This window comes from Perna viridis, chromosome 9 (assembly GCF_037379345.1).
Source record: "Perna viridis isolate PV_CMFRI_1.1 ecotype Kerala chromosome 9, ASM3737934v1, whole genome shotgun sequence".
NCBI classification, from domain to species: domain Eukaryota; kingdom Metazoa; phylum Mollusca; class Bivalvia; order Mytilida; family Mytilidae; genus Perna; species Perna viridis.
Genome location: NC_142453.1, coordinates 38683816 through 38702036, shown reverse-complemented (window position 1 = coordinate 38702036; position 18221 = coordinate 38683816). Strand labels below are relative to the sequence as shown.

Here is an 18221-nt window from a genome sequence, read left to right as displayed (position 1 = left end):
TCTTAATTTTAACTTAGTGAGTTGAAAATGTTTTGAATCAAGAACATGCTGAATGAGAATTGATTTCCCTTAAGGCTTCTTAAAAATCTTGTAAACTGATTAAAAAACCAAGTGCAGAAATTTAATCACTGCCTCATGGTTAAAAAGTCATGTGTATTTAATCATTAGTTTAGAACAGGAGAAACCAAATTAAATGTCACCTTCAAATTTCAGACTGATTTTTTAATATTTTATTTTGCTTGTAAAGAGTTTATATTGATTTCAAATGAAGAGTGAACAATATTTATACTGTTATCTTGTCTGAAAATAATCAATATGTCTTATTAGTATTTTACTCAAAAACTGCAAGTGTAGGCTCATGTAGAAATGTGCACCTATTTCAAAAAAGGAAAAAAAAAGTTTAAACATTTTATTATAAAAATAACAAATAAAAATTAAGAATGAATAATCTGTATGCCCGCACTACATCTATTTGGTAGTTACCATAACATTTGATATAAATAAAATTATGCAACCAAATAACATAAAAATACTACATAATTCTGTTTCAATAACAAAACAATTAAGATAAAGAATTCTGGATACATTCCTCAAGTTAAAATACAAGGCATAAATACATATACGAGGAAAATTCAATTGTAAATCATGGAATGGAGCATAATTAAAACCATAACATTAAAGCTATTTTCCAATATTATACTTTTACGATTTTTATTTCTTTACTTTCTTAGATAAAACTGCCGGTCCATCTAATGCCATATGGACTGGTAAGAAATGATATGGACCGCCTCACGTTCATGACGTCATAATTTAAGAAGTTGTGTATGTTTCTCTATTCTTCACAGGAATGATCTAGAGTAAACTATATATAAAAAGTATAATAAAGCAAATAGTTCATGCTACTTTGGGCTAAATGGCAATATATGGACTGGTTGGTCGCCCCCACAATTTCAATAGACCTCAGCTACACTTCAGTCTATATAATTTTTTGGGTCAACCAATCAGTCCATATATTACCATATGACAATTAGCATCATGAACTATTTGCTAAATAGATCTTTATCACTTGTTTTTGTCATGTGATTAAACAATCAAGCCCTTGTAAATCATTTAAAAAGCAAAAATAAAATAATGAAATTGTAGAGCATCTGAAAAAAAAATCTTTAATGACCATTTATCTATACTTATCTTTTTTGTTAATGATTTGTTTTATTCGAGTACTAATAGTGGCAGATCCAGAGAATCCACATAAAGGGGGAGGGGGGGCTACAAAAAAAATCCTTGATAAACACATTTTAATGCATGCATTTACACACATAAAATATGCTATTTTCATAAAATTTATAAGGGGTACCATATGCATGGATATGGTGGGTATGTTAAAAAGACAACAAACCCACTGGTATGAAAATTATTTGCTCATGGCCATCCATTGGTCTTCAATGAAGGAGGAAACCCTCATACCCTTGGGCAAACTGCAGCTGTTCCCAAAGCCCTTTGGATCCACCTATGACTTAACTAATATAGAAATCCAGGTTTGAGAAGCATCAACACAAATAAAGCCATAACAAATAAAAAAATATATATAGGAGAATGACACTTCTAAAAATTACTGACACAACAATTTTAAATTTAATCGTATGATTTGTTATTCAAGTGATAAATACAACACAAATGCTGCCGAACCAATTCAGACAAAAGAAATCTTTAAAATATGACATAATATGGTGTTTAAACTATTTGGATTATCCTTCAATAAAGCACATTTGTGTTACATAGTTTCCTGATGTACTTCTCTGTGGTTATTTAATACAATTTATTACAAAAACTCATTTGCACCAGCTGAATAAACCAACAATATGAATATACAACAGTTAAAAATCCCTGATTATGACATATTTATCACAAATCATTACAAATAGAACATCAATATACAAATATTGACTTAGTCAATAGAAGTATTACAACAACGTTTTCATTGGTTATAAAGTAACAATTCAGAGTATACATACATTGAACATGTAATTTCCCATGAAATTTGATACATAAAGCATAAGTATAAAAATACTTTTGTTTTTCAAATACTTAACACTTTAGCATGGTAATATCAATAGGAACTTTAATTAATTTATATAATTGAAAATCTGAATGAAAATTTCATAAATATGGTTGACAGTGTAAAGGGAATTAAGTGCTTTTCTTACCCCTGAGAATATTAGGAAAAAAATGATAAGTTTTTTCATTTTTCACCCATAAATTTGTATTTCCGGAATTCATTGACCTGACCTTGAATGTTAAGCAACTGCTTACTTCAACTGCTTACTTAAAGTAATGAGTCCAATATCAGACTTAGACTTAGGTTTACTTTCATAATAGAGACCACTGTACAATGTATAATAAAGTAATAAATAACAATAATGTACATGTACATGTACTTACCTATCCAATGGGAAAGGTAACATATTTTGAATAAGAACTAAAAAGATAGTAGTTGATAAAAAGGTCATTGAAATATGTGTATTTGTTGAAAGATCAGTCGTAAATAAACAACAAATGTAGATTAAGTCAATCACAATAAATATGATAATATTCCAGGCATGGCAAGACTTGACTGGTATTAGTATTGAAATTATTGACGGTCCTTTGTGAAAATAAACTCTCATTGTGAACTTGATTGGTTACAGTGTATTTTTACATTTATCCAAAGTTCAAGTTTTTTTAATTAATGGGAAAAAATCTGATGATTCAAATTATGAAACCTGTGAAAGTTCCAAAAGTTTTTTTTATGTACCTTGAAAAGAACCATTGATGGCTTCTCAACTAAAGCAATGTTTGGTATGATTTGGTAGTTGATCCACTTAAGACAACAAATGGTATCACTGAGTTAAAGTATATGCAATTCACGGTTCAAGAAAATGCCCATGTGGTAATACCCTTGTCGATAAAGAGGACTAGAGTGGCCAAGAGTCATTTTCAGTCATATGTACACCTCAAATTAGGACTAGTCATTCAAATTTGGTACATGTAACTAAATAGGGTGATTGCCCTTTTCTATCTTGTCTCAATCTTGAATGTATATTATGTTCTGTAACTTCAGTAGTTTGCTAACAGATTATCCCGAAGCTGCTGTTGTTCCTCTTCACTGAAACCTATAGAAACCAAGTAGTCTTTTACTGAACCATACCTGAAACAGAAATCACAACACCTATAGAAATCCAGTTGTCCCTGGATGGAGCCTTGTTATCTCTCAGAAGCCAAGAGGATTTTCCTGGAAACAGGGAATTCCAGGCTACAACATAACATCAACGAGTCACATAGAAACCCAGCCGTCCCTCGGTGGAGCCCTGTTAACTCTCAGGAGTTTAAAAGAGGAGGTTCAAGAAAAAGGGTGTTCCAGGCTACAACATATGACCAATGAACCCTTCAGAAACACAGTTGTCCCTCGATGGAACCCTACTAGTAGAAACCAAGTTATTTACAAGGGAACACCACTAATCACAAGAAGAAGATACCAAGTTATCAGATAGGATTAAGAAGACACTAAGTTGCCCTTCAGAGAACACAAAAATCCTCCTAAGGTAGACACCAAGTTATTTCTACGGAGACGAAATACATTTTTGTAGGTATAAAAAAAAACACTCGTGGAACTATACTATTCCTAAACAAATGTATCCTTCAGAGAACATCACTCATTCCAAAAGGCAGATTTTGCTTGTATGATAGACACCAACCTGTTCATCAGGGAACCTTAAGGTACACGTACAAGGCGTTGTCCCTCTAGACCAAGTTCTTCAACCTTGATGTGACCCATATTAGATAACATTAAATTGTCCACTGTGAATATCAATAAGATATCCATTGTAGACACTAACTTTCCTTCTACTCGGAAAATAGAAGAAAATCACTGAATCCTATAGGTTGAAATCAATGTCTTTTCATGGGCATCACTGTGTTCCTTTTCGGTTGACATCAAAATGTCTTTACAGAAACAGCACTGGGTTCCTTTAATGTTTACATCAACATGTCTTTCTCGAAACAGCACTGCTCCCTATATGTTGATACCAACACGTCTTTAAGGAAACAGCACTGCTCCCTATATGTTGACACCAACATGTCTTTCTCGAAACAGCACTGCTCCTTATAAGTTGACACCAAGAAGTCTTTAAGGAAATAGCAGTGCTTCCTATATGTTGACAACATGTCTTTAAGAAAACAGCACTGCTTCCTATATGTTGACACCAACAAGTCTTTAAGGAAACAGGACTGCTCCCTATATGTTGACACCAACACGTTTTTAAGGAAACAGCACTACTCCCTATATGTTGATACCAACACGTCTTTAAGGAAACAGCACTGCTTCCTATATGTTGACACCAACAAGTCTTCAAGGAAACAGCACTGCTCCCTATATGTTGACACCAACAAGTCTTCAGGGAAACAGCACTGCTCCCTATATGTTGACACCAACACCTCTTCAGGGAAACAGCACTGCTCCCTATATGTTGACAACAACACGTTTTCAGGGAAACAGCACTGCTCCTTACATGTTGACACCAACACGTCTTTAAGGAAACAGCACTGCTTCCTGTATGTTGACACCAACATGTCTTTAAGGAAACAGCACTGCTTCCTATATGTTGACACCAACACGTCTTTAAGGAAACAGCACTGCTCCCTATATGTTGACACCAACACGTCACTGCTCCCTACAGGTTGACAACAGCGTGTCTTTTAGGGAATATCAATGTTCCCTATTGTTGATATCAACATGTTTCCATGAAGCATATTCACACTGAACATTTTAAAAAGATGATGTAGTTAATGGATGTTGACAATGATGATCGATGATGAATGCAAATTTGACATGACAACGATGATTGCAATGATGATGATGATAATGATGATGGATGATAATGGTGATGACGACGATAATGATGATGATGACGATTTTTATTTGATGCTGTTTTACCTTTTCTTTATATAACTCAGTACATGTTCCATACTTTCTGGTTTAGCATCACAAAAAGATTTATCCCAGTAATATTTATCTACAACCTCTCTGTAAACTCTGTCACGGATTGGTAATAACCCTTCCTGTAATGTTTAATATAAAGTATTATTATAGAAACGATCAATTGCAACGGTAGAGAGTGTATATCCTTTTGACCTTGGAATACATGCCATGAGCTGGTTAGACGGGTTTGAAAGAGCATTGTTCTTTTGCGCCAATTTGAGTTAAAATGTAGTTGGTTGCGCCGAAATTATTTCCCCTTAGTTGAATTGCACCAAAAATACAACCAATTTCGCCAGTTTAGCAGTAAACTATCTTTAAAGGTAGCGATATATCAAATATTTCACAAAATATACGAAAATAATATGCAAGTTAAGAATATATCTAAAAATGCATAAAAGGTGTTGTCCACACTTGCTCCATCTGACGACAAATGCATGATGTTTGCAGATTACATTTTGGAATTTAATAATAGATAATTTCCACCAACTTTTGGGCATCAACTCCTGACCCCGGGGAGAAGAGAACAACGAATGGTGCCGAGTATTGTCATGCCCACTTAAATGAGCAGTTTTACGCCAGCCATGATCCTAATATTTTTGTCTAAAAGTTCTCGATGTACTATTAAAACTGCAAAGAACGTCATACATAAAGACGAGAACTTTACCCATTTGAATATATGAAAAGGTCCTTATTGAACAAAATACAAAAAAATGTAAAGGGTGAATATACTACTGTCGACTTTTTACGACGTGTTGGCTACAAATATTCTGCCAGAACTGATTTATTAACTCGTGTCAAGAAATCTGATTAGTGCTGACTTTTTAAACATGTGTTTCAACTCGTTTTGATGATGACTTTAACTTGCTAAATATTTCGTTCATTTTTATTATGACTGTTCAACATGTATTCCTTAATTATTTTCCCGGAAAATAAGGTATTTATTTCCGGAAACGTAGACTTTCTTACCGGAAGCGTCATCTTTTTTTTTTTTCAGGAAAAGCAATGCCAATTTCCGGAAACGTACAACGCCGGAGTGAAACCACTAGTAACCCTAATAATTGATTTTTCAGGTAAAATTTGTCTGTCACTGGGTTAACACTGCCAACTTAACTGAAAGTCAACATGCTTTAAATGCAGTGTGTATGTCTTGCAGTGATACATTTCTACTTCTATGAACAAGGAAGGTTTAGATTCTAAAGCACGTGTAAAAAAGAATGAAGATGAAAAAGCAAATCTTGTTTGATATAAACTTGAGACTTGACAATTACCTGAGAAAGTGAGTAATCTTTGACAATATTTTCTTCTGTTTCTCCGAGAACTGACAACACCAATGCTGATAGAATTCCCGTCCTGTCCTTGCCGTGTGCACAGTTGATCATAGCGGGAAAATTATTTCTGTCGGTAAGGATTTTAAGACCTGGAATTTTAAGGTACAAAAACTAAAACTGTATACAAGGGGCCGATATATAATCGTCCGTACTCCGCCCATCCTGCATTTTCCAAAACAAAATTGGTTTACTTGGACTAATATCCTTCATTTGTTGGTAAAAGTTGCCGTTTTTCGTTGAAAAAAAAAACCATAACATCCAACTTCAAGCAGGTATTAATTGTAAAAGGACCAGATATTTCTTTTGCTGGGTGATGAAAATCCAATTCTGGTGACTCCGGGATTTTTTTAATTTCATGTGTGAATGGCCATTTTTACCGCGGATGTGATTTTTCTCTTTTTTTATGTTTTGTTTGTTTGTTTGTTCTTTTTTTGTTTTTGTTTCTTCGTGTCTTTTTTCTTATCTCTTTCATTTCCATTATATTGGTATTGGTTCTTGAATTATCGCCTTCAAATTTTAAAGATCTATACAAGATTTATACTTGTTTTTGGAGTTTCCAGGCGGGTCAGTTATAGACTTATTTAAGCGGAATACAGGCCCGTTTTATGCTTATAGTATTTGAAACAGTGCACCATCTGGATGCCAACAGTTCTATTCTGATGGTAATTACAGCTACATGTACATAGCAGAAACTAAAAATTCCAAACCTGCTAGAAAAAAAAACCTCAGATGGAGTCCAATCCATTTAAAGTTTACTGCAGTAAAGCATAATGATATATTATAATATTCATACATGTACTTCTCGAATGGAGACTAACAATAGGACATGTAGTACTTAACAGTCTGCCTGAATGCAAACACAGCACAAATTGAACAGATGAATGTTGCCACAAAAATGTACATTGTCTACCAGATTAAATGTACTTAACATTTACCACATGTTTTGCAAAATCCATGTATTGATTATTTTCTTAAACCATACCATAATACATGTGCATAATACATGTGCATAATACATGTAAGTAATATAACTTCTTTGCTCTTGCATTTTGATGACGAAAGGTCGTTCAAGTTTAGTTTATTAACTAAGAGGACATAAAAAAATCAATTGATACTGTTGTAGAATTGTGTTGGGTCCTGTAAATACTTTCGCTGTAGGTATTCATCACCAAATAATAAGAAAAAAAGAATTAAGTTGTAAAGGAAACTGTATAATACTGGTTAGGGTTATCAAAGGAGTATCAATATAATAGGAACACACACGTACTGGTCACAGTGAACAACTTGAGATAAAACGAAAAAAAAGTTTTGTGAAACTACCGCTATCATGGGGTCAAGAATTATGGCATAAAGGAAAAACAACCCGTGTTTCTGCTAAACCTACCAGTCATATTTTTGGGCCTACCAATGAGTATAGTTTTTTTTTCATTTTTGAAATGCACTATCAAAGTCTAAAAATTTTGAAAATTTTAAACACAAGTTTTGACCACCTACCGATCTTAGTTTTTAGAGTAAGTTAGCGGGAACACAGTAAGGTTTTTTTCTTTGCCTACGTATAAAATCAAAGCATATTCTCTCAAATTTGCAATACTAAAATATACACTCAATGGTTACATGTATATGTATGTGTGTAACGATATGTACCTACCCGCACACAATCCGGGTTTGCTCATCTCTATTATGTCCGTGTAAGCAGCTGTCACTCCTTCGCGGTTTATTACTGTTACAGCAAATAGTCTGACAAAATTTTTAAAGCCAGTTTTGAAAACAAAATCAAATATAGCAATAAAAAGCGAAACGAGTTGTATGTACCATGGTGCTCTCTTGAATACCGTGGATGTGTATTCGCTTGTGAAGAAGTTTATAAGGAAATGTTTTCTGTCTGTTGCCTCTTTTACGGATATTGCAGTTCTTGATTTCTTTGGCTTCTCTAAATTCTGACATATTACCTCTTCGTGTGGTTTATAACGGAACGATTTCGGCAAAATAACCTTGTATAATTTATAATAATTGTCCAGGACTTTGGACCCGTTCGCCTGTTTGTAGTCAGTAGCCGACCTCAAATCAATTATACATTTGATTCCATGTTTCTTGAACTCCTCTAAATCGATCGGTTCCATCAGGTCAGGTCTTGACGATCTATAAATGATTCCATGCTTCCCATTTCCTTGCTTACCATGACATAAAACTCTCCAATTGTGGATATGAAGACGATCAGAGTTTGCAGACGCCATTGTCAATTATACACGAAAAATCTAGAGTTACAGATCGATATTTTCATCCGGTTGTGTTATAGAATGCAGGAAACTCCCGAGACACCCGAAAAAATAACGCGCTTACTTCGAAAAAGGGTTCAGTAGACAGAAAACCAGTAAACAGGTGCCCGAAAATTGTAAACAAACACACATACATTGTTTTATAGTTGTTATGTCGGTATAAAGTAATTGTGACATGTCAGACAATAGTGATTGTGAATCTTCTGAATCTGTGGAGAACATAGAATTGAAACCGATTCATCCCCAACTACGTGAAAGGATAGTTAACAGTATACCTGCTGGTGGTTTGGGAACACCAGTAAATGATCTCCCTAAACAAATTTCGGACTTGAGCTTAAACAACTACTTGCACGATAATACAATGGTAAGTTCATTAAGTCATTTAATAAAACAAAAATTCAGTTAGTTTTAGAATAATCCATTATTAAAATAGTTTAGTTCCGTTACAACGAAAACAGGTACATTTTGTATAAAGGAATAATTCTAATATGATTATTTGATTATGCTCATACATGTACATGTAAATTTATCTGTACCTGAAGCCCATGTCGTACTTTCAAACCATAATATTTATTTTATAAACTTTATCGTACTACAGTTAGTATTGAAAACAGATTATAAGTTGCCTTAAACTTCATGTTTTTATGACATAAACATTGCATGCTATAAGGTCTCAGTATCGTATTAATTTTCCCATAGACTTCTATAGTGAAGTGCATATTTTTAGGATTTTTAAAAAAATATGTAAATTGATTCAATAAAACTTTCACTTATGTAGCATTTCTAAGGACATGTGAAAAAATAATTTCCCGCAAAGAAAATAGGGTGAGTCCACGAAGATTGGACTGAAAAGTAGTCTTGAACTATAAATAGCCATTTTCCCTACTTTCACTTTCGTTTTGCACTCACCAAACCAACCTTTTCAGTGGAACATTTTTATGATATTATGTTAGATTTTCTTTTAAAAAAGTTCTTCATCTTACAGTGTGATGTTTGCTCTATTTTTTAAGTCATTGTTCATGTCTTTTGACAAAACATTAGTTTGTAGAGAGGCAAAAAGAAAATGCACTATATTATTATGGCATCCATGTTTTGACGTACACCCGCTCAGGGATATGCAATACGATACTGGTACCATAAAAGATGTTTCATTGTATCATCTGAATATAGCTGAAATATTGCTGCTTGGACGTTAAACCCCAACAAACAAACAAACATTTTAATTGTTGTTGAAATAAGTTCTGTCCTACAAGTACATTAACTTTTGTGCATTCAAAATACAGGCATGTACTTGACTTGAATCCAATCATGTAAATCCCATAGTATGCTAGTTTTGATTAACATTGCATCCATCAATCTGAAAATTTTGCATACAGGTAAATATTTTTCTTTGAATACCATATCCAGTTTTAAATCTGGCTTTCTTTGCTTGTAGACAAACATCAGAGCTTAACTGCACCCTTATTTTAAGCATATTTTTGTTTTTCTAGGGGTGGGTGTAGCAAACAACCCAAGTTGAGTAAATAATTTCCTAGTTAAATACATGTAAATAAATAATAAAAAAAAAACAATAATTCTGAGTATTCAATGATAAGCTTATCAATTACATGTAAAATGACTCTGTCACTTCACTGATGAGTTTTTTTATTTTATTTATCAGCATACAAGACAGCAGAACAGTATTGATTCAAATCAAAAGTTCCCACCAGTCGTCCCACTTAATGTTGGAGGTATTAAATATATAACTCGCTTGTCTACATTACGAAAGTTTGAAGATTCTATGCTGGCAGCAATGTTTAGTGGTAGACATCTTGTGGATAAGGATGAATATGGGAACTATTTCCTGGACAGTAATGGCCAGGTTTTCTCTTACATTCTGGATTTCTTAAGAAATGGAACAATTCCACCGAATGAAGTTGCAGTCAATGTTTACAAAGAGGCCAATTACTTTGGTCTACATCAACTTGTTGAACAGTTACAATTTAAACCGTACATTGCTGCAATGCATGTGAAAGAATCCCACAGGTTAATGTTTCCAGGTTATTTTGCTGTTAAACAAAACATTATCAAGACTGCTATGGATAATGCAATAGCCACAAGAGCAGGGGATGTCATCATTCACATGTTTAAAACTGAATTTGTACCAAGAGCTCCAAATTTTAACCCAAAACATGGATGTGTGGCCGAGCATGCTCATTTAAGGATTGGACCATGGGAAGGTGTAGCTGATGAAGAAATGTTTATAAAGTGCCTTGAGTGTGACTTTATGGAGGAGGGCTTCAATGTGAAACCACATGAATCCAAAAGAAAGTGTAGATACTATCATGGCCAGACTTGTCCGAAATTTACTTATAAACTAACATTTATATTTTAGTGTTAATAAGTTGTTAAGGTTATCTAGGTGAAAGTTTGTATTATTTTGTTACCTTTTTGTCTTGTCATTGTACATGTAAGTTATGCATCATGTTATGCTTGAGTTAGTTAATGGTTGTATCAACTTCTGAATTTGCCTATATTTGAAGTAATTTATTCATCATGTTAATAAACTGAATATCACAATGTCAAAAAACCTTAAACTTTTTAAAAGATTACATTAGGTTAAACTTTTCTATTTCCTACCTACCATATTTGTTTTCCTGCCTACCATATCACATTTTCTTGGAATTTTTTATTGTTGTTGATGAAATGCTGCTAAACTATCATTTTTTAGTTGAGCACTACCAAAGTCAAGAAATCCTCATATAAAAAATAAAATATTGCCTACTTACAAATGTAAGTACCTATTTTTTCTTCCAATGTCACTTTAACCTTAAATATATTTTTTTCTTGGCCTAAGTATAAATATTTATTAATACATATTTGTTAAGTACATGTATTTGGTTCATTAAAAGAGTTTTTTATGTCTTATAAGTTTTGATTTTGGCAGATTTTAGCTATTACATGTATAATGTACAATTGTACATGTACATGTATGTGAGACTTGCTTTATATAAGAAAACCTTTTATCATAATCATAAAGGCAAAACGTTGCAGTTTCAAATGTAAATATATTTTTTCAAACATGACATGCACAAAGTACATTTTTAAAAGTAATTTCTATATACATTTTGTACATTTACATGCTTTTGGTTCCCACAAAGGGTTCTCTTTCATGACCTTTGTCCAGTTTTCTCTAACATGACAACCTTTAATTTAAACAACTTAAGGATTAAGCCTGGCCAAGGTTAAAGAGTCATATAAATGTTATTTAACTTATATACACTTAATATAATGTAATAACAAGAATACATGAAAGTTACTGTACTTTAAATGTACATGTAATTTAGCTTCCCTTTTATTGAAGCATGGTCCTGAGTCCATATTTTACTCTATGAGAAGGGAGATAACTTGTTATTTTAAATTATTAGGCAATTTGTTTTTTTTTCAATTTTAGTCTACTGGAAAGTGAAATGTAGATACATTTAGGAAGCAAGTGACATGAAGACAATATTTTTATTTTTGTACATTGCGTACACATCTCCTGCTTACAGACATATGTGGGCATGCTGTGTATCTTGCCAATTATCCAAATGTACATACACTGTACATGTTTTTATAGCAGCAGTTTCATTGTAATAGTGTTATTAAAGAATGTATATCTTAATCCAGAAACTATTGTGTAAAATGTGAATTCATTAAAAAGGACAGAAAAAAGAAAAAAGGTGAGATTTTTGCCTGAATTTCTTGATGTTAAAAGAAATATTTGAAAACAGAAATTATATGTGGTTTTTACTGTTATTAAGATATTGTTGTGTTATTTCTGTCTTTTCTTTGTACAAAGGTCAAAGTAACAATGAAGATGTAATAAAGGTCATAAACTCCAAGCACCTTTTGACCCAGGGGAGATAATGGCCAATTAGTCTACACTTATTATACTTGTAGCTTATTGATTTTTATCCTACAGGTTTTGTGACCTAACTAAGAGTTTGATGTAATTTAAAGCTCTGCTGATATTATAAACGATTGAATGTTTGAAGGATTTTTACATTTCACTTCTATACATACATGTACATGTATATTTTCACAAGACATTGTGAGCAATACTTTTTTTTTAATTACAAAGCTGGTAAATGTTTTACATATAGATCAACACAAAACTTTTCCTTATTGATATATGTTGTGTCCAACACTTCAAGAAAATATATGGAAGCTTTGATATTTTTTTTCATATTTTTTGAAGAATGAAAAAGAAATGTTGACTTTTTATTCCATAATAGTACAGTACACATACATGTATATGTAAGATTATATTGGAAGTACATTTTGTAGTTGTTTTCTCAAACTGTGTTTTTTTTCTTCTTAAAAACTGGTAAGAGTCCAGCTATTGATTTGATGTATCCTAAATTATATACATGTACATGTTGATCTACTCATGATTACATGTACATGTACCTACCCATAGGATTGATCATAGTTTTCATAGATTATCCATCCAGCATTGGTTCAATAATTCAATTGATTTTGTTCTAGCACAAAATAAAATAAATGGATCAGAAATCAATGCAATAAACTATTACTTTTCATTGTGTAAAAGTATACATGTATATGTACTGGTGAAGAAATTACTAGGAAAGTTGTATTTTTCAAAGGAACAAAATTTCTGTGGGTAGTATGTACCTTACATGTACATGTACCTCAAATCAGATTCCACATAAAATATTAACTTTCCATAAGTAGCCATGCTGAATCTGTAACACTGAACTTTGTATTAATGTTTACATCCCCACAATGTTAGTGCAGTTTTGGTTGAGCTTAAGGTGTTGGTTCATGCAGATTGTAATGTGTTATTTTTTGTAGAACCTGCAATTAGCTTAAAATTAATCACATGATTATCAAACATTTTTATTTAGTTTTATAAACAGCCCATTATAATGACCCATATAAGGTCTTAGGATAGCTTCAAAATGATGGTAGTAAAATCACATATTAGTTTTACCCATAATAACTTAATTTTGTACATATGTAATAGTACATTTCAATACTTTATGAATGTATTCAGGCGTGGATCCAAGGACTGGCGTACCGGGCATACGCCCCCACCTAAATCGGTTAGAAAAAAAATTTTACCACAAGTTTCACCCCATAATATTTTTTGTCTTGCTTTGCACAGCATTTTATTCAATTGACCCCCCCCCCAAAAAAAAAAAAAAAAAAAATTCAAATCCTGGATCCGCCCGATATTTGGGTGGTGTGAGCACGAGGTGGCACAGTGATATTATTTTGCCATTTTCCAGTGGATGCATGGGATGCTGCTCACTGGATCCTTCCTAAAAACACTTGTCTAAAAAAATTCATACTCATAATGACTTGTTTGACTACAATGTCAGTTTTCAATAAAAGTGTTTATTCCAAAACTTTCTACAAATCCATCTTTATTATATATAACATTGAAAATTTAGGTATTTACATGTACTCTCTGATAATGACTCAATACTGCATTGAACAGATTTACTATCAAAGACATGCATGTGGTTAACTTTTTTTCATTTTTTCTTAAATTGAAGGACTTGTTGCAAGTCTATTTCTGCTTTCTTCCTTGTTTGTTGGTATCAAGAGCAATTTTGTTTCAATAAATTTTATTTTTGCTTATTTTTTTCATCTATTTTTGTGTAGATGTGCAATGCTAAATTGATTGTCTCAATTGAAGATGACATACATGTAAAACTGTGTGTTTTTTTGTTTTTGTTTGTTTTTTTTTTTTATAATTTTTTAGTTTTTGATAAATTGTTATTATCCTGTGATATACACTTATTTTATTCTTATGCTTTGTTACTTATATAACCTTGAGTTACCTCCCCTTTGTTACTTAGTTTTGAATTCTGTTAAACTATTTTAATGAACAATGTACATGTAATTGTTTTTTATGATGCAATCTTCACTTTTATAAATGAAGGACTTTTTAAAAATTTTACACGTTGGTACACGTTATTCAAAGACATTTTGGGGAAAATGGGCATGAGATTATGATAGCAAACAGACTTTTATTACAAATACAGCTGATACTATCTTCACTGGACCTAGTACATTTGAAGGGTACTATGATACCATAGATGTTCACACATGATACCAAGTACACAAGGAGGAAACTGCATGGGGTAAGATGTTACTTACCCTACCGATGGACCTGGTCTGTGATCCCAGTTTTTATTGGAGTTGTGCATTTACTTATGTTACTTTGTATGTGTTGTTTCAGTTATTTTATGTTCTTGGTTGTGTGTGTGTGTTTTCCATGTCTGGTCTTTGTCCCTGGATTACATTCTTCTGATTTCCACTAGAATCTTGGTTCCCTTGATCACTCTTTCAGGGCATGATTAGTGTTATGGATGGTGTGATTTATATTTAAAATAATTGTTAGCTGAACTTTATTATGTTCTGCTTCAGTTTGTATTTTGTCTTCGTTACCCAACAGTTGGCCAGGCGGTACCAAAATCTTGAGTTAGGTTTTTGTTTTGACTCTTCCACATTCCAAAATCTAAACTCTGGGACAATTTAGAACTATCTTGGTTCTTCTTGAATACATAGAAAATGCATTGAATATGCTGTTTGTGAATAATAATAAAAGGAAAGAGAACTTTTTCATAGCATAAAAAGAAAGAATTATCTCAAAAATTATTACAATCCTTCAAAGCATGTGTATGACAGGTGGACAGCATTATTCATGTATTTCAACTGAGGATAGCCGGTTTGACTGTGTTACTCTTACTTCTTGTATTAACACAAGGTTCAACACCAAAAATTCTGTCATAGATTGCCTTGTATTCTGTTGACCAGTAGTAAACATGTATGTGTAAAAAGGGGACATTGATACATCAAAAGTTGAGATCTTAGTAACTAGGTCATAGTACTCAATTATGAATTTTAATGTTTAGAACCAGCATATTTCCATACATATCCTGTGTCCATTCCATTATTTTCTTTTAAACATTGTTCTGGGAGTTTGTATTTGAACACAAGTTTCAGTTCAGATTTCAGAGGATGTTCCTCTAATGGGAGTCTCCCTGGATCTCCTATGTAAACTGTTACCATGTTCTCCCACAATTTTGGTAGCCAGTCACTGATGATATTCACAAATTGCATGTCATAAAACATGTCACCTAGCAACACAATGTCCCAACTATTGTCCACTGAGCCAATCAAGTTTTCTGAAGATAGTTGAAGTTCCGTTTGATTAGCTAAGCCATTCAATCTCACTGCTTCTAATGCAACTAAAACATACGATAATATGTTGAAAACAAATGGACTATGGAAAACAAACATGTAAAAAAACTAACAGTCTAACCTTTATCTTTAATAAGCTATTTAACGTTCAATATATTAATGAATTTTTTCCAGAACAGGAGGTGCACATTTTCATGTTTTAACACCATGCAAAGTTTGCATGTTACACTTGCTAGGTACCCCTAAGTGTGACGGACGGGGTACAGCATCTACTAGACCTGTTTTCACCGTTGATGATGCAGGTGAAATCTTTACTCCAGGAAAGCTAGAGGTTGTCTGGCAAGCTATTTTCTGACTTGGTTGGGGTATGGAGGAACAGATTTCCAACCTCTTACGTTGCAGGAGTAGTGAAATCTTCTTAACGCTAACAAGTTGAGATTTTTAACATTTCATGGCCATACATACATGTAAGAAGATCGAATGTTAATCTCTAACATTTACATTCTTAATTTCTGTTTTAACAAGGGACTCAGACCTTTTTGAAGTGATTTTTAGGTGTGTTAAATTGAATAATATTTTCCAAAAAGGCCAAATTTAAAAGGGGATGATTGTGATCACGCCAAAGTACCTTTTTTGCGCCTGTCCCAAGTCAGGATTTTTTGAACTCTGTATGTATTGTTTCGTTTTCTCATTCAATTTACTTCTAATTTGCAGGAGTGTAAAGGGAAACTATGTATAATGTTGTTTGGGGACAGCTGTTCCCTGTCCTAGGTGTGAGGTTTTGAAGATCCATGGATCCCCTTGAGTTGACATTTTTCATCCAGTTGGGGTTGTCTCTTTGACATTTCACCATTTCCATTCCCGTTATATGCAACATAAAATAAACAATGCTTCGTGAAATCAGTTAATTCTTACATTCTCGATTTACCTAGTATACTTGAATCAGACAGCCAGCCTATAAAAATAATACCTTACCACGGGAAAACTAACTACATGCACATGCACTAGACAGCCAGCTATACAAATAATACCTTACCACAGGAACATGCACCGGACAGCCAGCTATACAAATAATATCTTACCACAGGAACATGCACCGGACAGCCAGCTATACAAATAATACCTTACCACAGGAACATGCACCGGACAGCCAGCTATACAAATAATATCTTACCACAGGAACATGCACCGGACAGCCAGCTATACAAATAATACCTTACCACAGGAACATGCACCGGACAGCCAGCGTCCCGTGCAGGTCCGGGTGTTAAAAGAATAGGCCTGCAGCAGCGCTAAGCTTGTCGTAAAAGGCGACTAAATAGTGCTCAGAAACCTAGCCGGGGGCTAGGCGCTCTGCCCACAGAGCAACTGGGATGTGTGCCCCAGGTGGTGGAATGGGGTACCCCTGGCGTGTTACATGCTGGGGTTGTCAGGCTATAATACGGAAAACCTGACCGCAAACCATAGTGGTGCGCCGTGTTGGGAAAGATGCCACGTTCCTCGCACGTTAAAGAACCCTGCTGTGGTATTCGATAGGAGTAGGAACCTTTGCGCTCCGCCACAGGAGGCTAAATTGCCCGACCTTACCCATCCCCCTTTTTCCAGTGGCAATCAAAATTTGTCGACCCTATTATCCTTGTGACCCATCCTTTTTTTTCATTTCATGTTCATTTTATCATCCATTTCATGTTCATTGTCTGAATATAGCTGAAATATTGCTGCTCGGACGTTAAACCCCAACAAACAAACAAACAAACGGACAGCCAGCTATACAAATAATACCTTACCACAGGAACATGCACCGGACAGCCAGCTATACAAATAATACCTTACTACAGGAACATGCACCGGACAGCCAGCCTATACAAATACCTTACCACATGAAATCTAACTACACGTTTCCATATGTGTATGACCTGTATAAATAGGGTTTTTGTACATGTGAAAACGCACGAAAAATAAATATTATCCAAAATAACACAGAAAAAATAAACTTGTCACAATATAATAATAGATCTTCACATATTTTAAGTAAGTTAATTTTTTCATTTCCGTAGTGAATTTTTTCGTATGTTACACATGTTGGTCGGTCCTAAGCATACGTTATATAAATTACTTTACCATGATCTACATCATTTGCCACTACAGAATGGGCACCTGCCAATTTACAGGCTATTGCTGAAGCACCACACCCACTCCCTATATCTATCACGTTCTTGTTACTAAACAAATTCTTGTTGTCTAAAATGTACCTAAAAAGATAAAGCCAACATATAACTCAGGTTAGTTATTGTCGGTAACTAAAACATTTTCAGAATCTTGTTCGACTCATTGATACAATTGAATTTTTCAAAAGATGATATCGCTTTACTATTTAAGTAGCAGTCTTTATAAAAATCAGACAGG

The 18221-nt window shown here is 33.6% G+C and overlaps 3 protein-coding genes across 8 annotated transcripts in view; 1 reads left to right on the top strand and 2 right to left on the bottom strand.

Annotated features, from left to right (window-relative positions):
- Positions 1 to 395: 395 nt before the first annotated feature.
- On the bottom strand, positions 396 to 8614 carry LOC148608407 (uncharacterized). Its single transcript, XM_088545193.1, has 4 exons — positions 7991 to 8614; positions 6283 to 6431; positions 4970 to 5094; positions 396 to 3184 (listed from the first exon to the last, which is right to left on the bottom strand). The coding sequence occupies exons 1-4, from the start codon at positions 8574 to 8576 to the stop codon at positions 3094 to 3096; spliced, it is 951 nt and encodes a 316-aa protein (XP_088401319.1). The 5' UTR covers positions 8577 to 8614; the 3' UTR covers positions 396 to 3093.
- A 54-nt stretch (positions 8615 to 8668) lies between these two features.
- On the top strand, positions 8669 to 14563 carry LOC148608406 (BTB/POZ domain-containing protein KCTD7-like). Its single transcript, XM_088545194.1, has 2 exons — positions 8669 to 8982; positions 10279 to 14563. Exons 1-2 carry the CDS (start codon positions 8794 to 8796, stop codon positions 10990 to 10992), a joined length of 903 nt encoding a protein of 300 aa, XP_088401320.1. The 5' UTR covers positions 8669 to 8793; the 3' UTR covers positions 10993 to 14563.
- A 938-nt stretch (positions 14564 to 15501) lies between these two features.
- LOC148608403 (electron transfer flavoprotein beta subunit lysine methyltransferase-like) overlaps positions 15502 to 18221 on the bottom strand; it is a 37197-nt gene continuing 34477 nt past the window's right edge. For all 6 annotated transcript variants that reach the window (XM_088545185.1, XM_088545187.1, XM_088545189.1 and 3 more), the window contains 2 exons: positions 17937 to 18067; positions 15502 to 15862 (listed from right to left, as the gene is read on the bottom strand). In XM_088545185.1, the coding sequence (XP_088401311.1) occupies positions 15516 to 15862; positions 17937 to 18067 (478 nt within the window). In that variant the 3' untranslated portion in view covers positions 15502 to 15515. The remainder of the gene's footprint in view (positions 15863 to 17936; positions 18068 to 18221) is intronic.

Coding starts and splice junctions, on each gene's coding strand:
- LOC148608406 (XM_088545194.1), top strand. CDS start 8,794: ATGTCAGACAATAGTGATTGTGAATCTTCTGAATCTGTGGAGAACATA. Junction 8,983..10,278: donor ACTTGCACGATAATACAATG/GTAAGTTCATTA, acceptor TTTATTTATCAG/CATACAAGACAGCAGAACAG.
- LOC148608407 (XM_088545193.1), bottom strand. CDS start 8,576: ATGGCGTCTGCAAACTCTGATCGTCTTCATATCCACAATTGGAGAGTT. Junction 6,432..7,990: donor CAAACCCGGATTGTGTGCGG/GTAGGTACATAT, acceptor TTAAAATTCCAG/GTCTTAAAATCCTTACCGAC. Junction 3,185..4,969: donor CTGAGTTATATAAAGAAAAG/GTAAAACAGCAT, acceptor TTTCTGTTTCAG/GTATGGTTCAGTAAAAGACT.